Here is a 19807-nt window from a genome sequence, read left to right on the forward strand (position 1 = left end):
TCACAATACTACTGCTCATGTGTTGTTCTCTTTCATTGCCCAAACTAGAATTTCAATTCCACCAACTCTAACAATTAATTTCGATGCTCAGTTATCACATACTGCACAAACACAAGATGACTTCACAATCGAAACAGTGTTATAATGGTTTTACTCTTTCCAACCATTCCACTACCCGATAACTCATATGCTTGCATGCTTACCTCTCTCCACTAATGTTGACAACATCCTTTCGGAATCAATAGGGCTTTTTGAGGTTTAGAGAGTATGGCTTAGATCTTTGGAAAATGAAAACAATTTTGGCTAAAGATATCATAAGCACAAAAAATAACCCCCAAGCTTCTTCTAATTTCAAATTTCCCAAAGTATTCCCACAACTCGCCATGATTGAGAAAAATTATTTTCCTTCTTATCCTCAACGTCACTGAATTTTATTATTTTTTCCTGAATCATGTTTTTTTTTCTTTTCTTTTTCTTTATTTTTTTTGCTTTTTTTTTTCAGTGATATTGATCTTACAACTTATATTTTTTTTTTCTCAATCTTGCACGTTTTTTTTTTCTATCTTCTCTCACACCATGCATTTTGCTCCCCCAAACTAATTATATAGCTTATGATATCATTGATAAAATAGTGAGGACAAAATTTAACAGTGTGGATACATATTTCGGTTCAACAGGTGAAGAACAAAACAAGTTTAGGCTCAAGAGGGTTAACTAAGGATAATCATTTCATGGTAGGCTTGAAAGGCTCAAACTATCCAACAAATGCCTAAATCATATTCCTATTGAATGTTGTCAAGGATTTTGCCTCAAAAGAATAAGACATGCAAGTTCTAAGCTATTCAGTTAATCTTACCACAAACCATAGTAAAAATTATAACATATTTCACAGATCATCAAATTGCATCCTTACACATGTTATACGAGCATCCAAACTAATCCAAAGAGTTAACAAAATTAAGCACACAATTATTTTTCCATTTCAGAGCACATAACATTAACAGCAGCACACAATCATCGTTTAGCTTATTGCCAATTCCTAACTAAAACAGAAAATTAAAGCAGAAAATTAAAAGTGCAAAAAATAAAAAATATTAAATCCCTCCCCCCAAACTAAAGATTCACATTGTCTCCAATGTGATATAATATTCAAGGTGAGAAGGACTTACCTGAACGCCACATCAACAAGCGGTTGACGCCCGTAATAAGCGTCATGCAAGAAAACTTGAAAATTGTTGTTACACTTGCCTTCAAGCTTGGCAAGTGATGAGTTTGAACTAAAATCAACACCAACAACATAAGACTTTGGATGATGTGCTTGGGGAGAAGCCTTTCGTAGCTCGTAGAGGATATAATATGATGTAGATGAAATATATGGATTCATTGGTGGTTTATCAGTCAATATCATTGATGAAGTCGAATCAATGATGCCATGTTCTTCTTCATCCTCCAATGTCACAGTTTCTACACTTTCATCTAACAACTCTTCTTCTTGTTGCTCACTCTCCACTTGGCTATCCATACCCTCACTTGTGATTTCATATTCAATAATTTCCTCTTCACAAGGATCTTGGTCTTCAATTGTAGGCTCATTATCTTTCTTGTATTCAAATAATGACCCTTCTTCATTGTAGCAATAACTCTCATAACTTTCATTATTGGAGTTATTACATTCTGAATCATGAGCCACTGAATTATCACATAAGGCTCTCACCATGTCAGTTAAGCGATTAATCTCTCCGGGAAGGGATTGTAGAAGTGATAGTAGTTGCTCCTCTTTTTCAGCTTGCTGGGATGAATTTGGGCAATAAGGTGGGTATTGGTGACTCCAACCCTGAAGTGATGAATCCTAATGCCAGTCGTAATCAAAATCTGCCATGTTATTCAATAGATCTATTACGTCATAGCCTCTCATTAATAGAGGTGCTCCAGTGACCTCTGCTCCATAATTAACCCAGTTTCTTGTTTCATCATTAAGTCCATTATAAAAGAGCCACGTAAAACATCCACTTGAGAAAGTGGGATAACATCTCTCTCCAAGCTCTTTAAATCTCCTCCAAGCAGAATAAAATGGTTCATTGTGTTGTTGAGCAAAATCCTCAAGATATAGCATCTGGATTTATCTTGCAGGTCAAACTCATAAGTAAAACATTAGTAAAATAAAAAATAAAAATAAAATAAAACTAAATTAGTACTAAAAAGATAAAAATTTAAAACAACAAAATTAATACTAAAACTAAAAAGAAAAAACCAAATTAGAACAAAATTTAATTTTTAATAATATTACAAAATTTAATCTAAAAGAAACAGATTAGAAATAAGCAAAAAGAATTAACCAAAGTAGAATTTAATCTAATTTTTGTAATATCAATTTTTAAACAATTCCCCGGCAACGGCGCCAAAAACTTGTTGCGAAAATTATTAATTACTACGCAAGTATACACAATCAAGTAGTAAACTCACACAGGTGAGGTCGAACCACAGGGAATTGGACTAATTACTACTAAATTATACTTATGATTCTATCTGGTCAAATAATACTTTTTATGAATTAAATAAGACAATTCAAAAAATTAAAAATAACAAAGGAAGATTAATCAAGATGAGAAAATAGGGAGACGAATCATGTTGTTAAGTTACCAATGTCAATGTCTAATTGCTATCCTTCTCTTGAAGTGAATAATAGATTATAAATTAACCTAACTCTTTTCAGATCTTTTAGGTTCTAAATCTCATGCTCTCTAATTAATCTCTTAATTAAACTAACATGAAATCAGCATTAAGCAATAATCTATTTGTCACAAAGACTATGTAAATACTCTCGTTTCACATCAAAACCTAGACTACTCAATTTTAGCATTCTCAATTCTCACTTTTCAGATTTTGAATTGAGATCATAAAACATGTAAAAGGTGATCAATCTTGCACATGGAAATTAAACACAAATATGAATAGTGTTCACAATCAAAATGGAGGAATGGCAATTATTCATTAACTAGGAAAAACTTAAACAACATTCATCATTCTCCCTAAATAGGAGTTTAGTTCATAACATCCATACTCAAATTCATAATTAAAATTGAAACAGAAAATAGCATAGAAAAATTAAAGAGAAGAGAAAGAACTAGTTGAAGCAATTGATCCGGGTCGCAACAAGTCGCTCTTCTAGCCTCCTCCTTTGTTTCTAGGGCTCCAATTCTGAATGAACCCTAATTTCCACGAACTCCATCTATTTAAACCAAGTCTCATCCTTAAAATTTGTGAAATTACAAAACTTCCCAAAAATCCCGTCTCTGGGTCCCCGTCGCGACTTGCAAAGCTCCCGTCGCGACGGGGTTAAACTTTGAAACTTCGAGATCCTCTCTGCCAGTTCCCGTCGCGACTGGCGAATTCCTCGTCGCGACTGGAACAGGCAGAGACACCAATCTTGGTTTTTCTTCTCGATTCTTTCACCACTTGTCCTCAATTCTTGTACATACTTTCTATAAACACCCAAGGACCTGAAACAAAAGAATCAAGCGTAAAATAGCCCTAAAACTAGAAACAAAGAGTGAAAACTAACCGAAAATACGACCCGAAACTTAGACTAATTTTAGCCTAACAATTCTACGACCCACATGACATGTCAAATACTCATCTTACTTTCAAACAAGCTTACTACTTTATAAATTCTTTAAGCTGCTTGCTTTGTCAACTAATTTACTATATAGCAACATACATCACTTCGTGATTATAGTAGCGATGAATTTCCCATTGAATTGCACAAATTTCCTTAGTGAGTTCCATACTCAATACTTTACTAATCATCGTTTCACACTACTCATATTTTTTAAATAACAATAATACTAATAGGCATTCCTTTACATATATATCGGTCATATAGCTCTACTAAACTATCTCAATTAATACATAGTCATAATAAACTACTATTAACTCAACTCAGGCTTACTGTGTATATACTTGTAACGATATAAGATAACAATTAATCATATAGCATGTAAATAATACTTACTTCCCATGAGTTGAGCTTATCTTCACTGTAAAAGTACATATGCAGCTAATCTTCATGACCTTTAAAATCTTGACTGCTCTGATACCATGTTGTAACGCCCTAATCCTTAGGGACGCCAAATGTATGTATTTATGAACTAGTTTATAATCATAAACTAGCTGTTTAAATAAAATGTGATTTAATAAAAATTTTACCAACTAATTTAAATCATAAAATTATGGCATAGTCTTTTTTTTACGATTGGGGATCCCCTTATTAAAATATTACAAGACATGCCATTACAATATTATTACAAAATACATTTAAAAGTTCAGAATATTTGAAATATAGTTGCTGACAACTCAGCACCACTTGCTAGATAAGCTGATATATACATTTGTTAGAGAAGATTCTTGACTCATAGTTGTCTAAATGTCTCTACCTATTACCTACACCACATAGCACCCATGAGTCACAAGTACTCAGCAAGAAAGTAATAACAACAATCATATAATTTATTATTCAAATATCTTCATTTATACTCAGACAATTAGAATCAAACGATCACACATTACTCTATCCAAACTACTACTGACTTTTGCCACAAATAAACGTCAGTATATAGATATTCAGTAATACAAAATCATAATACTAATAATAGGTCATACTCATTTAATAATATAAATTATATCTATTACCTCATAAAGTAACTTTCTGTATTACATCACATTGCCTAATCAAGCAAGTCAATACTTTAATTTGATAATCATATATTGCATTGCCTGCCTAATCAGGCAAGCCCATGCCATAGCCTGACACCCATATATCACATCACTGCATTACCTAATCAGGTGAGTCCATGCCAAAACCTGGCATCCATGAATCGCATCGCCTAATCATACGAGCTCGTGCCCTATCTTGGCACCAATATATCGCATCACCGTATCACCTAATCAGGTAAGCCTGTGCCAAAACTTGGCACCCATGTATCGCATTGCTTAATCAGACGAGCTCGTGCCTTATCCTAGCACCAATATATCGTATCACCTAATCAAGTAAGCTCATTCCATATCCTGGCACCCATATGTCACTATTGCTACCTAAACAAGATCGCTGACAAGTAAGAAACCTAGCAACGATTTCAGTTTAGAGTCATGAATTATCACGGTTGTCACACGGAAATAACCCAAATACCGCTCCCTGGTATCCATATATCACATTGCCTAATCAGGCGAAGCTCATGCCATAGCCTGATATTCATATATCGCATCACCTAATCATATGAGCCTGTATATCATATTGCCTAATAAGGCAAGCCCATGCCATAGCTTGGAATCCATATATCACATCACCTAATCAGGTGATCCTATATATCACATTGCCTAATCAGGCAAGCCTATATATCACGCTACCGTTGCCTTATCAAACAATTGACAATCAAGAAACCTTTTATGCCATGTAGTACATTATACTTTTCTTACCTTTAATCTAGATTCACGCATGTCGGCCAACTCAAGTGGAGAAATATTCCCTATGATCTCCGCCCTTTAGCTCTCTCTCTCTCTTCAATTATTCAATACATGGCTGCTAACAGGGCTTAAATCGCAAGGTTTCTAGTTGAAAATCAAAGAAAGTCGAATGGTGAGGGTGAGAGTTTCGTCGCACCAAACAATCGACAATCAAGAAACCTGTCATGCCATGTAGTACATTATAATTTTCTTACCTTTAATCTAGATTCACGGATGTCAGCCAACTCAAGTGGAGAAACATTCCCGATGATCTCAGCCCTTTAGCTCTCCCTCTTCAATAATTCACTACCTGGTTGCTAATAGGGCTTAAATCGCAAGGTTTCTGGTTGAAAATTAAAGAAAGTCGGATGGTGAGGGTGAGAGTTTCGTCGCACCAAAGAATGAATATTTCATTTCTTCATTTCTTAAGTTTTTAAACTTAATATAAATATAATCTGATAAGTTTAAAACTTTTAATAATAATAATCATATTATTAATATTATTAATAATAAAATTTTATTAATAATAATTATTTTACCATTTTTTAGCCACTAAAAAATCTTTAGGTATTTGGTCAACTCCGAGTACTCTAAAATACTCCAGTAATTCTGTAAAGACTGCTTAGCTTAAATTTGGAAATTAGCAGATAATTAGGATTTAATTATGAAAAATAGTTATTAATTCTAAATTATTAATTTATGATGTTTTATTTGAATTCAGAATGCATTTTATATGTCATATATAGAAATTTCATATTTTTGCATGTTCAGTGTTCGGTAGCATTGGAACGCTGTGTATGGCTTAGTTGAATCACATCTTAGTATTTTAGTTTAGCGGGACGATATAGTTAGACATTGGGAATGTCGATAATAGTCGGAATTTTAGAATTTCCCAAAAATACCCTTAAGTACCATTTTGCCCCATATGTATTTTGTCCTTTAGTGGACTTAGCTACATTTAGTAACCTGATTTTTAGTAGTGTAATAGCTAATTTTAGTTGTTTAAACACCATTATCTCATTTTCAAGAAAATAAAAGAAAAGGAAAATCACATTTCACTCCCAACTCTCTCTCTCATTTTCGAAACCCACAAGACTAGCTAGGGTTGGGTTTTCTTCAGCAGCTTTAGGGGATTTCCAGCTAAGTTTCAAGTGATTTCAAGCCAAGGTATAGTTCTTGCAACCTCCTCTTAGTTTTCTTGAAGTGTAAGGAAAGAATTTTTGCATGGTTTGTGATTTTGTTGCTGTGGATGTTGTTAGTGTTTTGCTTTGTTTTCTAAAGCTTAATTACGGTTAGATAAATGGATTTAAGCAGGTTTTAGTGGTTGTTGGTTGGTTTTAATCAAGTTTGGAGTTTGAACTCAAACTTTGGTCTTTAATGGTGAAATTTGATTTTGAGGTTCTGTAGTTGTTTTGTTGTTTGGGTTTTGTTCTTTATGGTCTAAATAGTAGGTCTGGAAAGTTTGATTTGAATTGGAGTTATTTTGGTTGAGATATGAGAGTTTTGGTCATTCCTGCACTGAACCGGAATTCCGGTTCAGAGGGGCCTGTAGGAACCGAAATTCCGATTGGCTCCCAGGAATTTTCCCAGAACCGGAATTCCGGTTGGGGAACCGGTCTACCGGTTTGGGTAGTTTTGGGAACCCTAGTTTTTCCCATTTTTGGGATATTTAGGGTATTGTCATGTTATTAATCGATAGGGAAACTTTTAGTTTCAAGTTTAAGTTCCAGGAAAGTGATTTAGCGTATCATTCACCTATGTTATGATTGATGTGATTTAGGAGCCTGTAATTCGCCGAGCAGTTGTTCCACTCAGGTTGGCCGGCACACCTGAATTTAGAATCAAGGTAAGATTAGTATAATGTCATGCATATGCTTATACATGTTTAGCGTACATGTTAGTTGCCGTCAGAATAACATATTAGATATATGTTAGGAAAAATTTATATAGCCCTTAGATTAGCATATCAGGGCAACAGTGAGGTGTACATAGAGTTGCACCGAGATGCCATCAGATATATGCTAGGCTATCAGATAGTATGGATTAACTGCTACCACATCAGTGCGATTAGAGTACTGAGTATAGGTTGGATTCGCGGTTAGTCATACTTTGTCAAGAACGTTCCTGATTCAGTTAGGGTTATGGTTAGGTGTATGGGCGCCTGATTATAACCCGGGATTTTAGTATGTTTATTATGTTATGCTTTTCTTACTGAGTCTGTCGACTCACAGTGCTATTGCTATGTGTAGGTAAGGGCAAGGCTAAAGTTGAGGAACCGTGAGAGCGAGAAGGTGAAGATTGTACATGTCGAGGCGGTTAGGCCTGGAGCGTACGATCCTCGGGACATCAGGGCTTCTGTTGTTTAGTCGTTGGGTTGACAAATCTTTTGTAAATGAATAGTAAACTTTGGTAATTGTATTTTGAAAACGGGATCCCGGAATTTTATAAGTATGATATGTTATGTTTTGATTAAAAAGTAAAATTTTAATTATCCACGTTTTTCCAATAACCTCGTTGATTAGCAACGAGCTGCACAGTACGTTAAAAATCACGTTAACACGCCTATGCTAGTTAGGGTGTTACAAATTCTATTATCAACTTATCTTAATAATCCCATCAACATTACTAACTAAAACCGTTGTGATATTTTTAGCCTCCGATCGGGTCTTCAGGGTCGCCGAACTTGAAAATATTTCATAGATAACTTACATTATATCTACATATTTCAAATAAATAATTGTAATTAATAAATTACGCTTATTTATTCACTTATAGCGAAAATTATAATTTATAGTAAATTAAGTTAGCAGGATCATGGGTGTATGAGTTCTAAATTATATGTTTTATATATGTTGTATGTGTTATACTTTTCTTACTAAGTTTGTCGACTCACATTTATGTTCCATGTGTAGGTAAAGGCAAAATAAAAATTGAACAGCAATAAAAGACGAACTTGGTGAAGATTGTACATATCCAAACGGTCAGACTCGGAGGGTTACGATCCTCGAGACAATACATGCTTAGTTTTGTTATGTCGTCAGAAAAAACTTTTGTGATTATGTAAGTTATGAATGTTTTAATAATAGATTTTAGAATCCTGAATTGTAATATTTAGAAAAGTGTTTTATGTTTATTAAAGTTTTAATTGTTATGAAAATTTTATTAAAACTCCTTTGATTAGCAAGGGTTAGTACAGTAATTAAGAAATCACTATAACATGCCCTGATTAGTAGGGCGTTACACTATTGTATCGGAGGCGCCAAGTTGTACTCCGAAAATCAGCCATCATAGACAAATTCAACTCACGGTTTAGTAAACTTGTATGTACTTTAGTAGTTTAAATTTGATAGCATGATTAGAAATACATGATTAGAGGCATGTTAGCAATATGATAGTTGAATAAGTGTATGCTTAAGTTTCCATGTTATGCGATCATTAGTATACAATTATGATCACTACTTGAACGACCCGACTTATGAGTTTGTAGGCTCGTCTAATAGAATGGACAGTACACCCGACACAAATACAAATAGATTATAATTAAAGAAAATATGTTTAAAAAAAATTTTAAATTGATTTTTTTTTTGGTTTCTAAAATTTTTAAAATTTTGATTCTCAATTTTAAAATTAAAAAGTAAAAATAGTTTTACAAAATATGTTTTTGAAAATATTTTTATTTTTCTAATTAAAAAATAAAAAATTATTTAAAAAAGTATTACAGAATGCATTCTATAAAAAATTGTTTTGTGTTTCATTTTTTAAAATACATTTTCGATCAAAATAAAACAATTTCAAATATGATCTGTACATTTAACTTGGGATATTTCTATAAATATGGGAAAAATAAAGCTAGTTTATATAAATATAGAAAGGAAACTTAATAGGAAAAAATATGGTATTTGAAATAAAAACTTAACATGTATAGGATTGAATTAGCATAAAAGATATTAAAATTTCCTTCATATTTTTTTTTAAAAAATAAAACAAATGAAACTACAGTAATCGCCAGAGTTGTCACCGGTGCCGGAAAGGCACTGGAGTTTGTTGTCAGTGTTGGAAAATCGTCGGAGTTGCTGTCGTCACCAAGAAAGTTACCAGAGTTGGTTTCTTGATGAAGAAACCCGTTTCTTGGTGATTTTTCTGGTAATTTTTTGGCAACAATGCCAATTCCGACAAATTTTCCAAAATTTACTGTCGATACCGGAAAAGTCACCGGAGTAGCTGTCGGGGCTGAACATCGTGCGGGTTTTGGGTTCACGGGTTTCGGGTTCAAAAAAATGAAACCGAACCCGGACCCGAATAGGGCACGGGTTCGCGGGTTCGCGGGTTTCGGTTGGCTGGATTGACCGGGTTGGCGGGTTGACCCGATCAACTCGGTCAACTCTTTAAAAAAAATTAATTTTTTATTCAAAACTAATAAAAATAACAATAAATTAAAATAAAATTTATATATATTATTAAAAAATTATTATAGATTTTTGAATATAAATTATTTAATATAATATATATAAATTTTTAATAAAAATTTATATATAAAAATATATTTAATTTATATTATTTAAGAAAATAAATTTATAAAAAAATAGAAAAAAATCCTGAGTTTAAATTTTAAAAAAAATTAAATTTTTTATTTTTTTAATTAATAATTTAATATATATAAATTGGAATAAAAAAAATAAAAATATATATAACATATTTAAATTGTGGGTTGGCGGGTTCAACCCGAAACCCAATATTCCTAAAAACTCAACCCGCGAACCCGCCCAAAGGGTACCGGGTTGAACCCGACCCGCCCGAACATTTTTTCAAAAAAAAAAATTTGCGGGTTCACCGGTTCGGGTTCGGGTCGAACCCGCTAGAAATGTTCAGCCCTAGCTGCCGATGTCGAAAAATTCATTGGAGTTGCTGCCGACACCATAAAAGTCGTCAGAATTGGCATTGTCGTCGGAAAAATCACCGAAAAAATTACCAAGAAACTGGTCTGGTTTCTTCATCAAGAAACTGGTTTCTTGGTAATTTTTCCGGTGACTATGCCAATTTCGATGAATTTTCCAAAGTTTGTTGTCGGTGCTGAAAAAGTCGCAGGAGTAGCTGCCAGTGTCAGAAAAGTCGTCAGAATTGACATTGTCACCGGAAAAATTACCAAGAAAGTGGTTTCTTCATCAAGAAACTGGTTTCTTCATCAACTCCAACGACAATGCCAATTCCGACAAATTTTCCAGCGTCGGCAGCAACTCCGACGACTTTTTCGACACCGATAGCTACTCCACTAATTTTTTCGACGCCGACAACAAACCCCGACGACTTTTCCAATACCAGTGACAAATAAAACTACCTAAATAAATAAAAACATTAAATATGGAATTTGAAAACCTAATTTACATATATATGACATATCAAATACCATAAAAAGACCTAAAAATAAAAAAAAATACTATATAAATTGATCAAACTTAAAATTGTCATATTTAAAATTTTTTAAAAATTCCGTGTAATTTCCTCTTTTAACTTTTATTTGCAGCTCTAAACGGTAGTCCAAGTAAGTTCTTCTAATCCATGACTACGAGGAAACTGTTTTCTGTTTTCTCACCTTATTTAACAAGATTGCATTGCATTCCAAACAGATCTCAATCTTCAACTTTTCCAGCACATTTTTCTTTCATTAGCTTAAACTAATTGGTGTAAGAATGCCATGGAAATTAACAAAAGAAATTTGTTTTTTTGTTTTTTAATAATAACTTCTTTTTTAACGTTGACAAAAGATGAGTGAAGATGGGCCTCAATGCCATGATGTAAGTGCATGCAATGCAAGAAAGTGGTAAAGCCCCACACCCATACCCAACCAGCCCCATCTCTACAGAAAATATTTTTGTTATACAATGCAAGAAAATCCAGAAAAGCAAGCCAGGGTAAGCTGTTCACTTGCCTTAATTTTATAGTACTTCGCTAAAATTTCAGCACAGACAGTGGATACTTTTCATGGCTCTGTTTGGCAACTTTCCAACATCACTCATCAGCTATATTTGTCCTTGGATTGAGGAAGCATTAGAGGGAGAAAAAAAAAATATTCAAACCAATGCCAATAATGATAATTTTACCCTCATGAAATGTGTTCCATGGCCATGCACTTTTATTTATTTATTTTAAATTAACAGACCATCCACTTTTATTAAATGCATAAAAAATTTACTAGTCTACCTTTCAACCAATTATATGTTTTACAAGATGTTCAGGATGAGGTGCCTTACCTGTTATTAATTACACACACCGCCCGGTCACCAATCTTGCTATTGACTCATCATTATATTGTCAAACTTTATAAAGTATATTATACATATACAGTTCTATGAAAACATTTCTCTAGTTTCCAGCAAGACATTAGATTACGGATAAAAGGGATTCTCTGTTTATTATTATTATTAGAATGTGAAAGACACTCATTAGTCATAATGCAAGCTCAGAAACACACAGCTAATAGTGCTGCCACTGGCTTAAAGGACAACAAGTAACTTTGTTCAGAATCTGGGGTATATATATCTTGGCTCTGGGATACCCAAGAGGAAGAGAGAAGACATTAATTTTTTTTTTCTTTCTTCCCATCTTAAGTCTTAACATGTTTGACCTTAGTAGGACTGAAAATCTCAGACCGATAGGGTAGAAATCATTGTAGTACTACATATAAAGCAAAAAAACATTAATTAAAAAAAAAACAAGCATGTGTGGATGTAGCAAGGGCTGTCTCCAACTTCCATGTTTCACCATCCTACCAAAAGAAAGAAAGAATAGAAAGTGGGGTTGGAAAAAGCAAAGGCTATTTTGTGGTCCACAATGGGGCCACCAGACAAGAAGCATTATTCAATTGAATACGTGGGCCATGCCAGCGCCGATTGCCTACATAAGGCAACCACATGCACTATTGGATTGGCTACTCTAATCCACTTTGAACACATTAGTCTATCTTCATCAGCCAAAGATGTGTAGGCTAACCCAAGGAAAAATTGTGGACCATCTGATACGATATGATATGCTTGGATATTTATTCATGACAACCTGGTATACAAGGAAGTGGCTTGAATTTAAAACTATGATGACTTTGTTTATTTTCTTCTTGATTCTACATGTCTGAAAATGGAGACTTTCTGTCTCCCCTTCATTTTTATTTTTAACCAAGAAAAATGATGGTACAACCAGTACGTGTGGGGGAACTGGGGATATCGACTAAACCAAATGGCATGTGACTTCTAATAATACATGTAATAATTGAGCTTAAGGCCCCCCTTTTTCCTAAAAAAAGCATTCAATTTCTCACTTTACACATTCCACAAAATGTACAATTCAGGTTTACTCTGAAAGCAAACTTCAAAGAACAAAATATAAAACTGTTAACACCAAAGCTATCTTCAGCTTCAGCTAGTTAAATCAATGTTCTGTAATTTTCTGCAGATGTTCCTATTCTGAAATCTTGTGATTCATCTGTTCCTATGACTAGAAGTAACCGGAATTTATACATGATGAAAAACATCCAGTATTAAGTGCAAGTGAAACAAGATTTGATGGCCAAAGATAATAATTGATTTTCCATACTCAGTCTGTAGTATCGGCTGAATTTCCATTTATGAATCTCTGATGCTCTTCTTTGTTCCTGGAATCCTTATCTCTTGTGCTCAATGGTAATAGTTGTGGAGTGGTAGAACCAATGGATCGGTCGGGCAGCTCTGGAGAAAACAAACATAGAATCACCCACCTTTAAAGCATTGAGTATTCCATTGCTGCTTAATTAATAATTATTGTCCTTTGATATTTTGACTAATTCCTAAGATTATGAAACTGAATCAATTTTCAAGTACTTTCAATTTGCAAATTCAAGTAGAGAAAATGAGTCTCATGATAGAAGAAATCTTAAGAGATGTGAAAATTTTCTTGAAACTAAATTTTTTCTAACCTGGCAATTTGTTGTCAACAAAAAATGCTACCAGGTTTACCACGTACCTGCCAGAGAATTATGCAGCTCTTTGTCAATTAAAACTCAATACTCCAAAAAAAATTCATCAAGAGATAAATAAAGTCTTCTTACCAAGCAACAACAACGTCAACAGTGTAGTGCTTGCGAGATGCAATAATTAGAAGGCTCTGAATCACAGCAAGTGCCCAAGCAAACTGTTTAATCCATCTGCAAGGATAAGCATTAATATTACAAATAGTGAAGAGGGCATAAAACTGGAGATGAAAAATATAGGGAAGAGAAAACAGAGGGTATTAGACATTCAAATTCAATAGGAAATATGCAACTACTATGCTTGGTAGATGAAACCTCAATGTAGTTGTGCATTCTAGTTACATTAAAATTTAAATCGTTCAAAGAACATGATAATTTACCTCTTTGTTCCAAACTTTTGATATGTGTGTACAAATACCAAAGTAAAGATCATGTGTGATGAAAATATCAAATCACCACAGCCATATATAGCTCCATTAGGAACTGCACATTAATAAGAGATAAAATTAGGTTTGAGCAATTAAGTTCTACATTGATTAGGTATTGTAAAAGTGTAGATAGTTCATAACTAACAGTTGATTAGAAGCACTTTAATTGCACTCTTTGGAGGGGGAAGCCTTGCCAGTTCTGAACCCTGAAAGAGACACTTATCTGGTTATAAAAAAAGTCAATATAATCAAACGTACATATAAATGACATACAGAAACATTTTACCCTGAGAGATCAAAATGCGTACTTTAGGAATGCTGATTTAATCAAACTGAACAGGACAAACTTTAGTTAAACTTACCTCTCTACAATGATAGTTTGGACCGGGAAGTTGAGTGGAATAGAATGTCATGATCCGAAGAATTTGAGAAACCTTAAAAGCCAAGCAGAGATATACATAATGAATTTCAGAAAATAACAATACAGCATAGGAAACTGTGAAATGCCTATCTATTTGGGCTGTTAGACAAAGATAGATTTTACCACAGGCAGTTACACAAAGGTAAAAGAATCTAACCTCGGAGAAATTTAAAAAATTACTCAAGGATATAATAACAAATTATTTAGCGATTAGCAGAGGCTGAAAAATAAGGACGATATAAAGGAAATAACTTCTAGTAAGCTTATGCAAGTTGTAGAAAAACATGTTTTCAGAAAATAGCTAATCTCTCATATTAAATAATGTAAACAACTATTTCAATAGATTATAACAACTGGATACTTACAGCTAAGTAAGCTAGAACCCTGCACCAAATGAGGACTGTATATATTCTTTTACTTTGGAAAAAGAACGGATTAAAAGTCCACTGCAAGACAAAATATTGTTAGTTCACTTGAAACTTGAGATGTTAGCATTCTATAAATGAGCTACATCACATAATAACAGGTGAAGATTAGAAAAGTTTAGAGATACCATTGTAACTGAAAAATGGAACCTTTAGGAAACAAGTATAAACAAAATCTTGACTGTGATTTGCATCAATAAACATAAGAACCTCTAGATGCAAAAAACCTAGAAAGGGTAAAATTATTAACTCCAAATAGAAACTTCAAGGAAAACTAATTTTCAGAAGCTACATTCTGCAAACCTATAAAAGAATTGCATATGTACCTGTGTTCCCCTATAAAATGACAATTCTGCCTAAATCTCTCCATTTCTACACAATCATTTCTATCTTTACCAAGTGCAAGCAAATACAAACAACCTGACGTGCATATGTTACTCCACAACTCCAAACCAATGAATCATCACAAGTAATTATGAATTACGATTATTTGCCATACAGGAAAAAAAATCAAAAGGATCCAAGTTTAACTTTGTGATATTCAAGGGATGGTAAAAGGAACCAAAATCTTGAATAAAATCATGAAACAATCAAAAAAGGAAACTGGCAGTAAACTAAAGTTTATTCATAAGTTACATCACATCTGTAATTACACCTAATTTCTCTCATAATGCAAGCATAAGACCAGGAGAGCAAAGGAAAGTCATGCCCTTTCTGTGTAATTTTAGCAAACTGATTGGTGCCAAGGAAATATCAATGGTTAAACATAAAACAGCTACATAAACTAAATTGTATGGAGACAAGGAGAAAAGAAAAGAAAAAGAAACACTAATGTTTGGTTTGGTAGAATGGAATAGTAATAATGGTAATAGTAATGTAATAGAACAAGAATAGTAATATGAATCGATTATGATATTTGGTTTGTTGTTGAAATGAATATTGGAATAGATGACATATTGACAAAATTGTCCGTACTTTAATTTTTATATTTATATAGAAAAGGGTACTAAGGTTTTAGTTTAGTTTATTTAACCATTTGTAATGTAATCCTCATTACACAATTTTAATTGATGTAATGAGGATTCATGTATATGATGTAATCATTATTACAGTGTAACCCCATCACATCACTTTAAAAACAAACCAAACAATGTAATGAAGATTTTGATTCCATTACAACACCAATTACAACAAACCAAACATCACCAGTCTAAAACTAAAAAATATGCATGTAAAAAAGAAAAATACAGAATGGGTATTGATACAGTGATAGTTTGCAAGAATAATCAAGAAATACATATATATATATAAATCTTAATTCCAAGCAATAAAAAGAGAAATAGAAAAAATTGATGATTTGAAAAGCAAAAGAACAGTCAAAGGGACTTACCAATACAAAGGAAAAAAAGATGACAGAGAAGAGAGTCTCACTCATATAAGCTCTCTCTGGACCAAGCTCCTACGGTAAAAAATAAAAAAATATTAAAACATATGTACAACTAGAAATTGTGCGCCATCAACAACCAACTGTATGAACCAAGCAAAACTGGTACCCACCGGAAGAAGAAAGAACCCGGCATCCTGAAGTGTTGGTCCCGGGCGATGCAGATAATGAACTCCATGAGCAGCCAAGCCATGTAAATACTTCAAATAACAACAAATATGATGAACGTCAAAGAAGTGAGTAATTGGGCTCAAACACAAGTTTGTATTATAATAGAACAAGAGTCATTAAACAGCTAAAAAAATCAGAAGCTAAAATAAGCATAATTCTGTTTGAAAGAGAAACAACAAAAATGACAAGGTACATTCTCATACACACAACATTTTATTCAAAGAGCTTCCAATATCGTAGTTATTCTCTTAGTGAAGACCTTAAATTTGAAGTTTAAACAAGATTAAAAATCTTTTATAAAACTATTACCAGATGGAACATAACATTGTTAGCTGCTTGTCACACGATAAAAAAGCCAAATACAGCTAGTAACAAAATTACACCACAACACTAAAAATGGAAGAATAGTTGTTCTGATCTATCTAGTATTTACTTAATAACTATAACCAAACCAGGTGGAGAAACTGTTATATACGTTCTCACAGAAATATATTATATAAACCTCGCAGGCCAAACAAATTTGATAGGCATCCCTTCATTATACATACAACAACATTTAATTAGTGATAATACTGTTATATAAAAATATAAAATTAGAGAATTACGCATATTTTGAAGAAAAAGAAATAGGAAAGTAAACCTGAACAAAAATTCCACCGAGAAGGAACTTCCAATTCTCGGAAAGAAGCGAAACCTCTACAGATGTCTCTGAGCAAATTTTCCTCCATAGCTTCACATTTTTCAGGCACAAAATTAATCAAAATTCTCACCCAGAAAAGTAAACAAAAGAAAAATAATGACAAAGAGATTGGAAATGAATGAAAAAACCTTAGGAGCCTCACGAGCGACGTAAAGCGGCATTATCATGATTCAGTTACGGTGTTGTTGATGATGACGATGATGATGATTTTATGATGAAATTAAAGTTCGACATTAATCACTATCTGTAACAATGCCAAAATATATACAAAATTCAACATTTTCTGTTCCAAATTTCAATTTGTAAAATCATACATTTAAATTTCGGAAGTATCTCATACATAAACAGATTTTCACCAATATCCAATCCAAAGCAACACTTTCTCGCTCTTCTCTTTCTCTCTCTCACTCTTGAACGAGGCAGTTGAGAAGAAAGTTCTAAAATTGGGGTGCAACTTCAAAATAATTCATTTATTCTAAAGAAAAATTACTAAATGACCTGTTTTATTTTTTATTTTATTATTTACTAATAATAATAATGATATTATATATTTCCCGGGCTATTTGTTTCAGGGGAAGTGATTCTAAAGAGCTGGTGTGTAAGTGAGCCGTAAAATGTGTGAATTTTGACCGTCTATCAAAACCATTTGATGACTAGAACATAGCACAACCGTTGATTGAAATTGATAGAGTGGAAATGAGCGCAGTTGATTTTCACTTCCCCTAAGACTCATGACTCCATGAGTGTCACTACTCACTACTAGTTCCTATCTTGCGGTTATTAACGCTTAATTACGCGCGGTGGGCTTCCTTAAGAGGCCCTACAGTGGGGCCTAGAATCGGTAGAATGAAATTATACTGGGCCTACATAATATTGGTCCATTTTTTAAGGGAATTTTACAAAAATACTGCTTTTTGACCAAAACTTTACATTTTTACTGGGACACGGCAAAAACAACTTTTGTACTGCCCAAGCCCAATTTCATTACTTTTGTACTGCCCAAGCCCAACATCATTACTTTTGTACTGCCCCAAGCCCAACATCATTTCATTTCATTTATACTGATATATTATATATAGTTTTATTTTATTTTTGTGGTCTAACTTCTTATTAAAAGATAGGAACACATCACTGAAAGCAACAACATGCACTTCATTATATATATACACTAACATATATATTACTTGAATTTTTACAAAATAATGATTTATTAATTTCCCAGATTTTTTTTTTCATTGCATATTACATATTTATACTGTCCTCCCCTTTTTTTTTTCTTTTATACTGTCAACAACAAAACAAAAGTATGAGGCCTCCATCTTTGACAATCACAGACATAACCACCACAACAACACCAGGACACCGGAAAATAACCATTAATTCCGACAAGAATAAACAAAAGCAAGAAATCGACGTCAATAAATAATCATGGCAAAACAACAGTAAAACAACACTAAAACAATCAAACAAAACAAAAGAAAAAAATGATTAAAAAAAAACAAACAATCTGCTGCACAACCTCCACACCAGATGCAAAATCAACTATATTTGCAAGTCTATACCTAGAAAATTTTAAAAAAAAAAACTACTAAAACAACACTGAAACAACACAAAAACAAATGAAGCAAAATATAACTACTTAGAAAAAGATAAAAGAAACACACACCTCAAAACTCTCTTGTGAGTGAGCTCGTCAAATATATTGATCATGAAAAACAACAGTAAAACAATACTAAAACAATACTAAAACAATACTAAAACAACACAAAAACAAATGAAGCAAAAATAACTACTTAGAAAAATATAAAAGAAACACACACCTCCATCTTCCACACTCACAGACATAACCATCACAACAACACGAGAACACCCAATAAATACCTATTAATTCAAATAAATAAATCATGAAAAACAACAGTAAAACAATACTAAAACAATACTAAAACAAAAAAAACAATAAAAAAAAATGATCAAAAATTAACTATGTTGTGCACATCCTCAATACTAAATGCACTATATTTGCAAGAAAAGTTCTAGAAAATTAGAACAAAAAAAAACCACACTAAATCTTATATTTTAAAAAAAAACATAACTAAGAACTTCAAAAAATTAAAAAAAAAAGAAGAAGAAAAGAAAAGAAGATGAAGAAGAAGAACTAAGAACTATCACCTTCATGGTCTTCCTTCCCCTCATCATCTCAGCCATAAAAACATAGCTTTTATTTGGGTAATATTATAGATTTGGAAAAAAAAAAGAAAAAAAAGAAGAAGAAGAAGGTGAATAGTAGATAGATTAGTAAACACATAAGAAGAGAGAATAACCACAAAAAATTTGACCCAAAGACAATAACTGGATGTGTTTTTTTTTTTAAAAAAAAAAGAAGAAGAAGAAGAAGAAGAACATAAGAAGAAGAAGATGAATAATTAAATGGGATAGTAGGTATAAAAACGTGGTGTGAAAGAGAGTAATTGTATTGATATAATGATTAAATTGAATTAAAAGAAAAGAAAAAAAAAAAAAGTTGCCACAAATGTGACAATTCCCATCACATCATTTTTTATTGATATAATGATTAAATTGAATTAAAAGAAAAGAAAAAAAAAAAAAAAAGCTGCCACAAATGTGACAATTCCCATCACATCATTTTTTTTATCACTTAAAATAAAAAAAAAAAAAAAAAAAAAGCTAAAGTTTTAAAGGCGATAAACTGCCAAAAAAAAAAA

At 32.7% G+C, this 19807-nt stretch overlaps 1 protein-coding gene across 1 annotated transcript; it reads right to left on the reverse strand.

Moving 5' to 3' along the window:
* Positions 1-12777: 12777 nt before the first annotated feature.
* Positions 12778-17570, reverse strand: LOC115718761 (phosphatidylinositol:ceramide inositolphosphotransferase 3). The gene is made up of 12 exons (XM_030647589.2): positions 17425-17570; positions 17213-17328; positions 17025-17114; positions 16327-16413; positions 16160-16228; positions 14710-14790; positions 14286-14357; positions 14069-14129; positions 13876-13978; positions 13574-13669; positions 13442-13488; positions 12778-13214 (listed from the first exon to the last, which is right to left on the reverse strand). The coding sequence occupies exons 2-12, from the start codon at positions 17249-17251 to the stop codon at positions 13084-13086; spliced, it is 876 nt and encodes a 291-aa protein (XP_030503449.2). The 5' UTR covers positions 17252-17328; positions 17425-17570; the 3' UTR covers positions 12778-13083.
* Between the last annotated feature and the right edge of the window lie 2237 nt (positions 17571-19807).

The sequence above is a fragment of the Cannabis sativa genome, chromosome 2 (genome assembly GCF_029168945.1).
Source record: "Cannabis sativa cultivar Pink pepper isolate KNU-18-1 chromosome 2, ASM2916894v1, whole genome shotgun sequence".
NCBI classification, from domain to species: Eukaryota; Viridiplantae; Streptophyta; class Magnoliopsida; order Rosales; family Cannabaceae; genus Cannabis; species Cannabis sativa.

Bases quoted from the DNA above. Each gene is read 5' to 3' on its own strand.
- LOC115718761 (XM_030647589.2), bottom strand. From the start codon at position 17,251: ATGATAATGCCGCTTTACGTCGCTCGTGAGGCTCCTAAG. The intron at 13,979-14,068 runs GTTAGTTATGAA...ATTAATGTGCAG, and splicing joins TAAAGTGCTTCTAATCAACT to TTCCTAATGGAGCTATATAT. The intron at 13,489-13,573 runs GTAAGAAGACTT...ATTCTCTGGCAG, and splicing joins GTTGACGTTGTTGTTGCTTG to GTACGTGGTAAACCTGGTAG.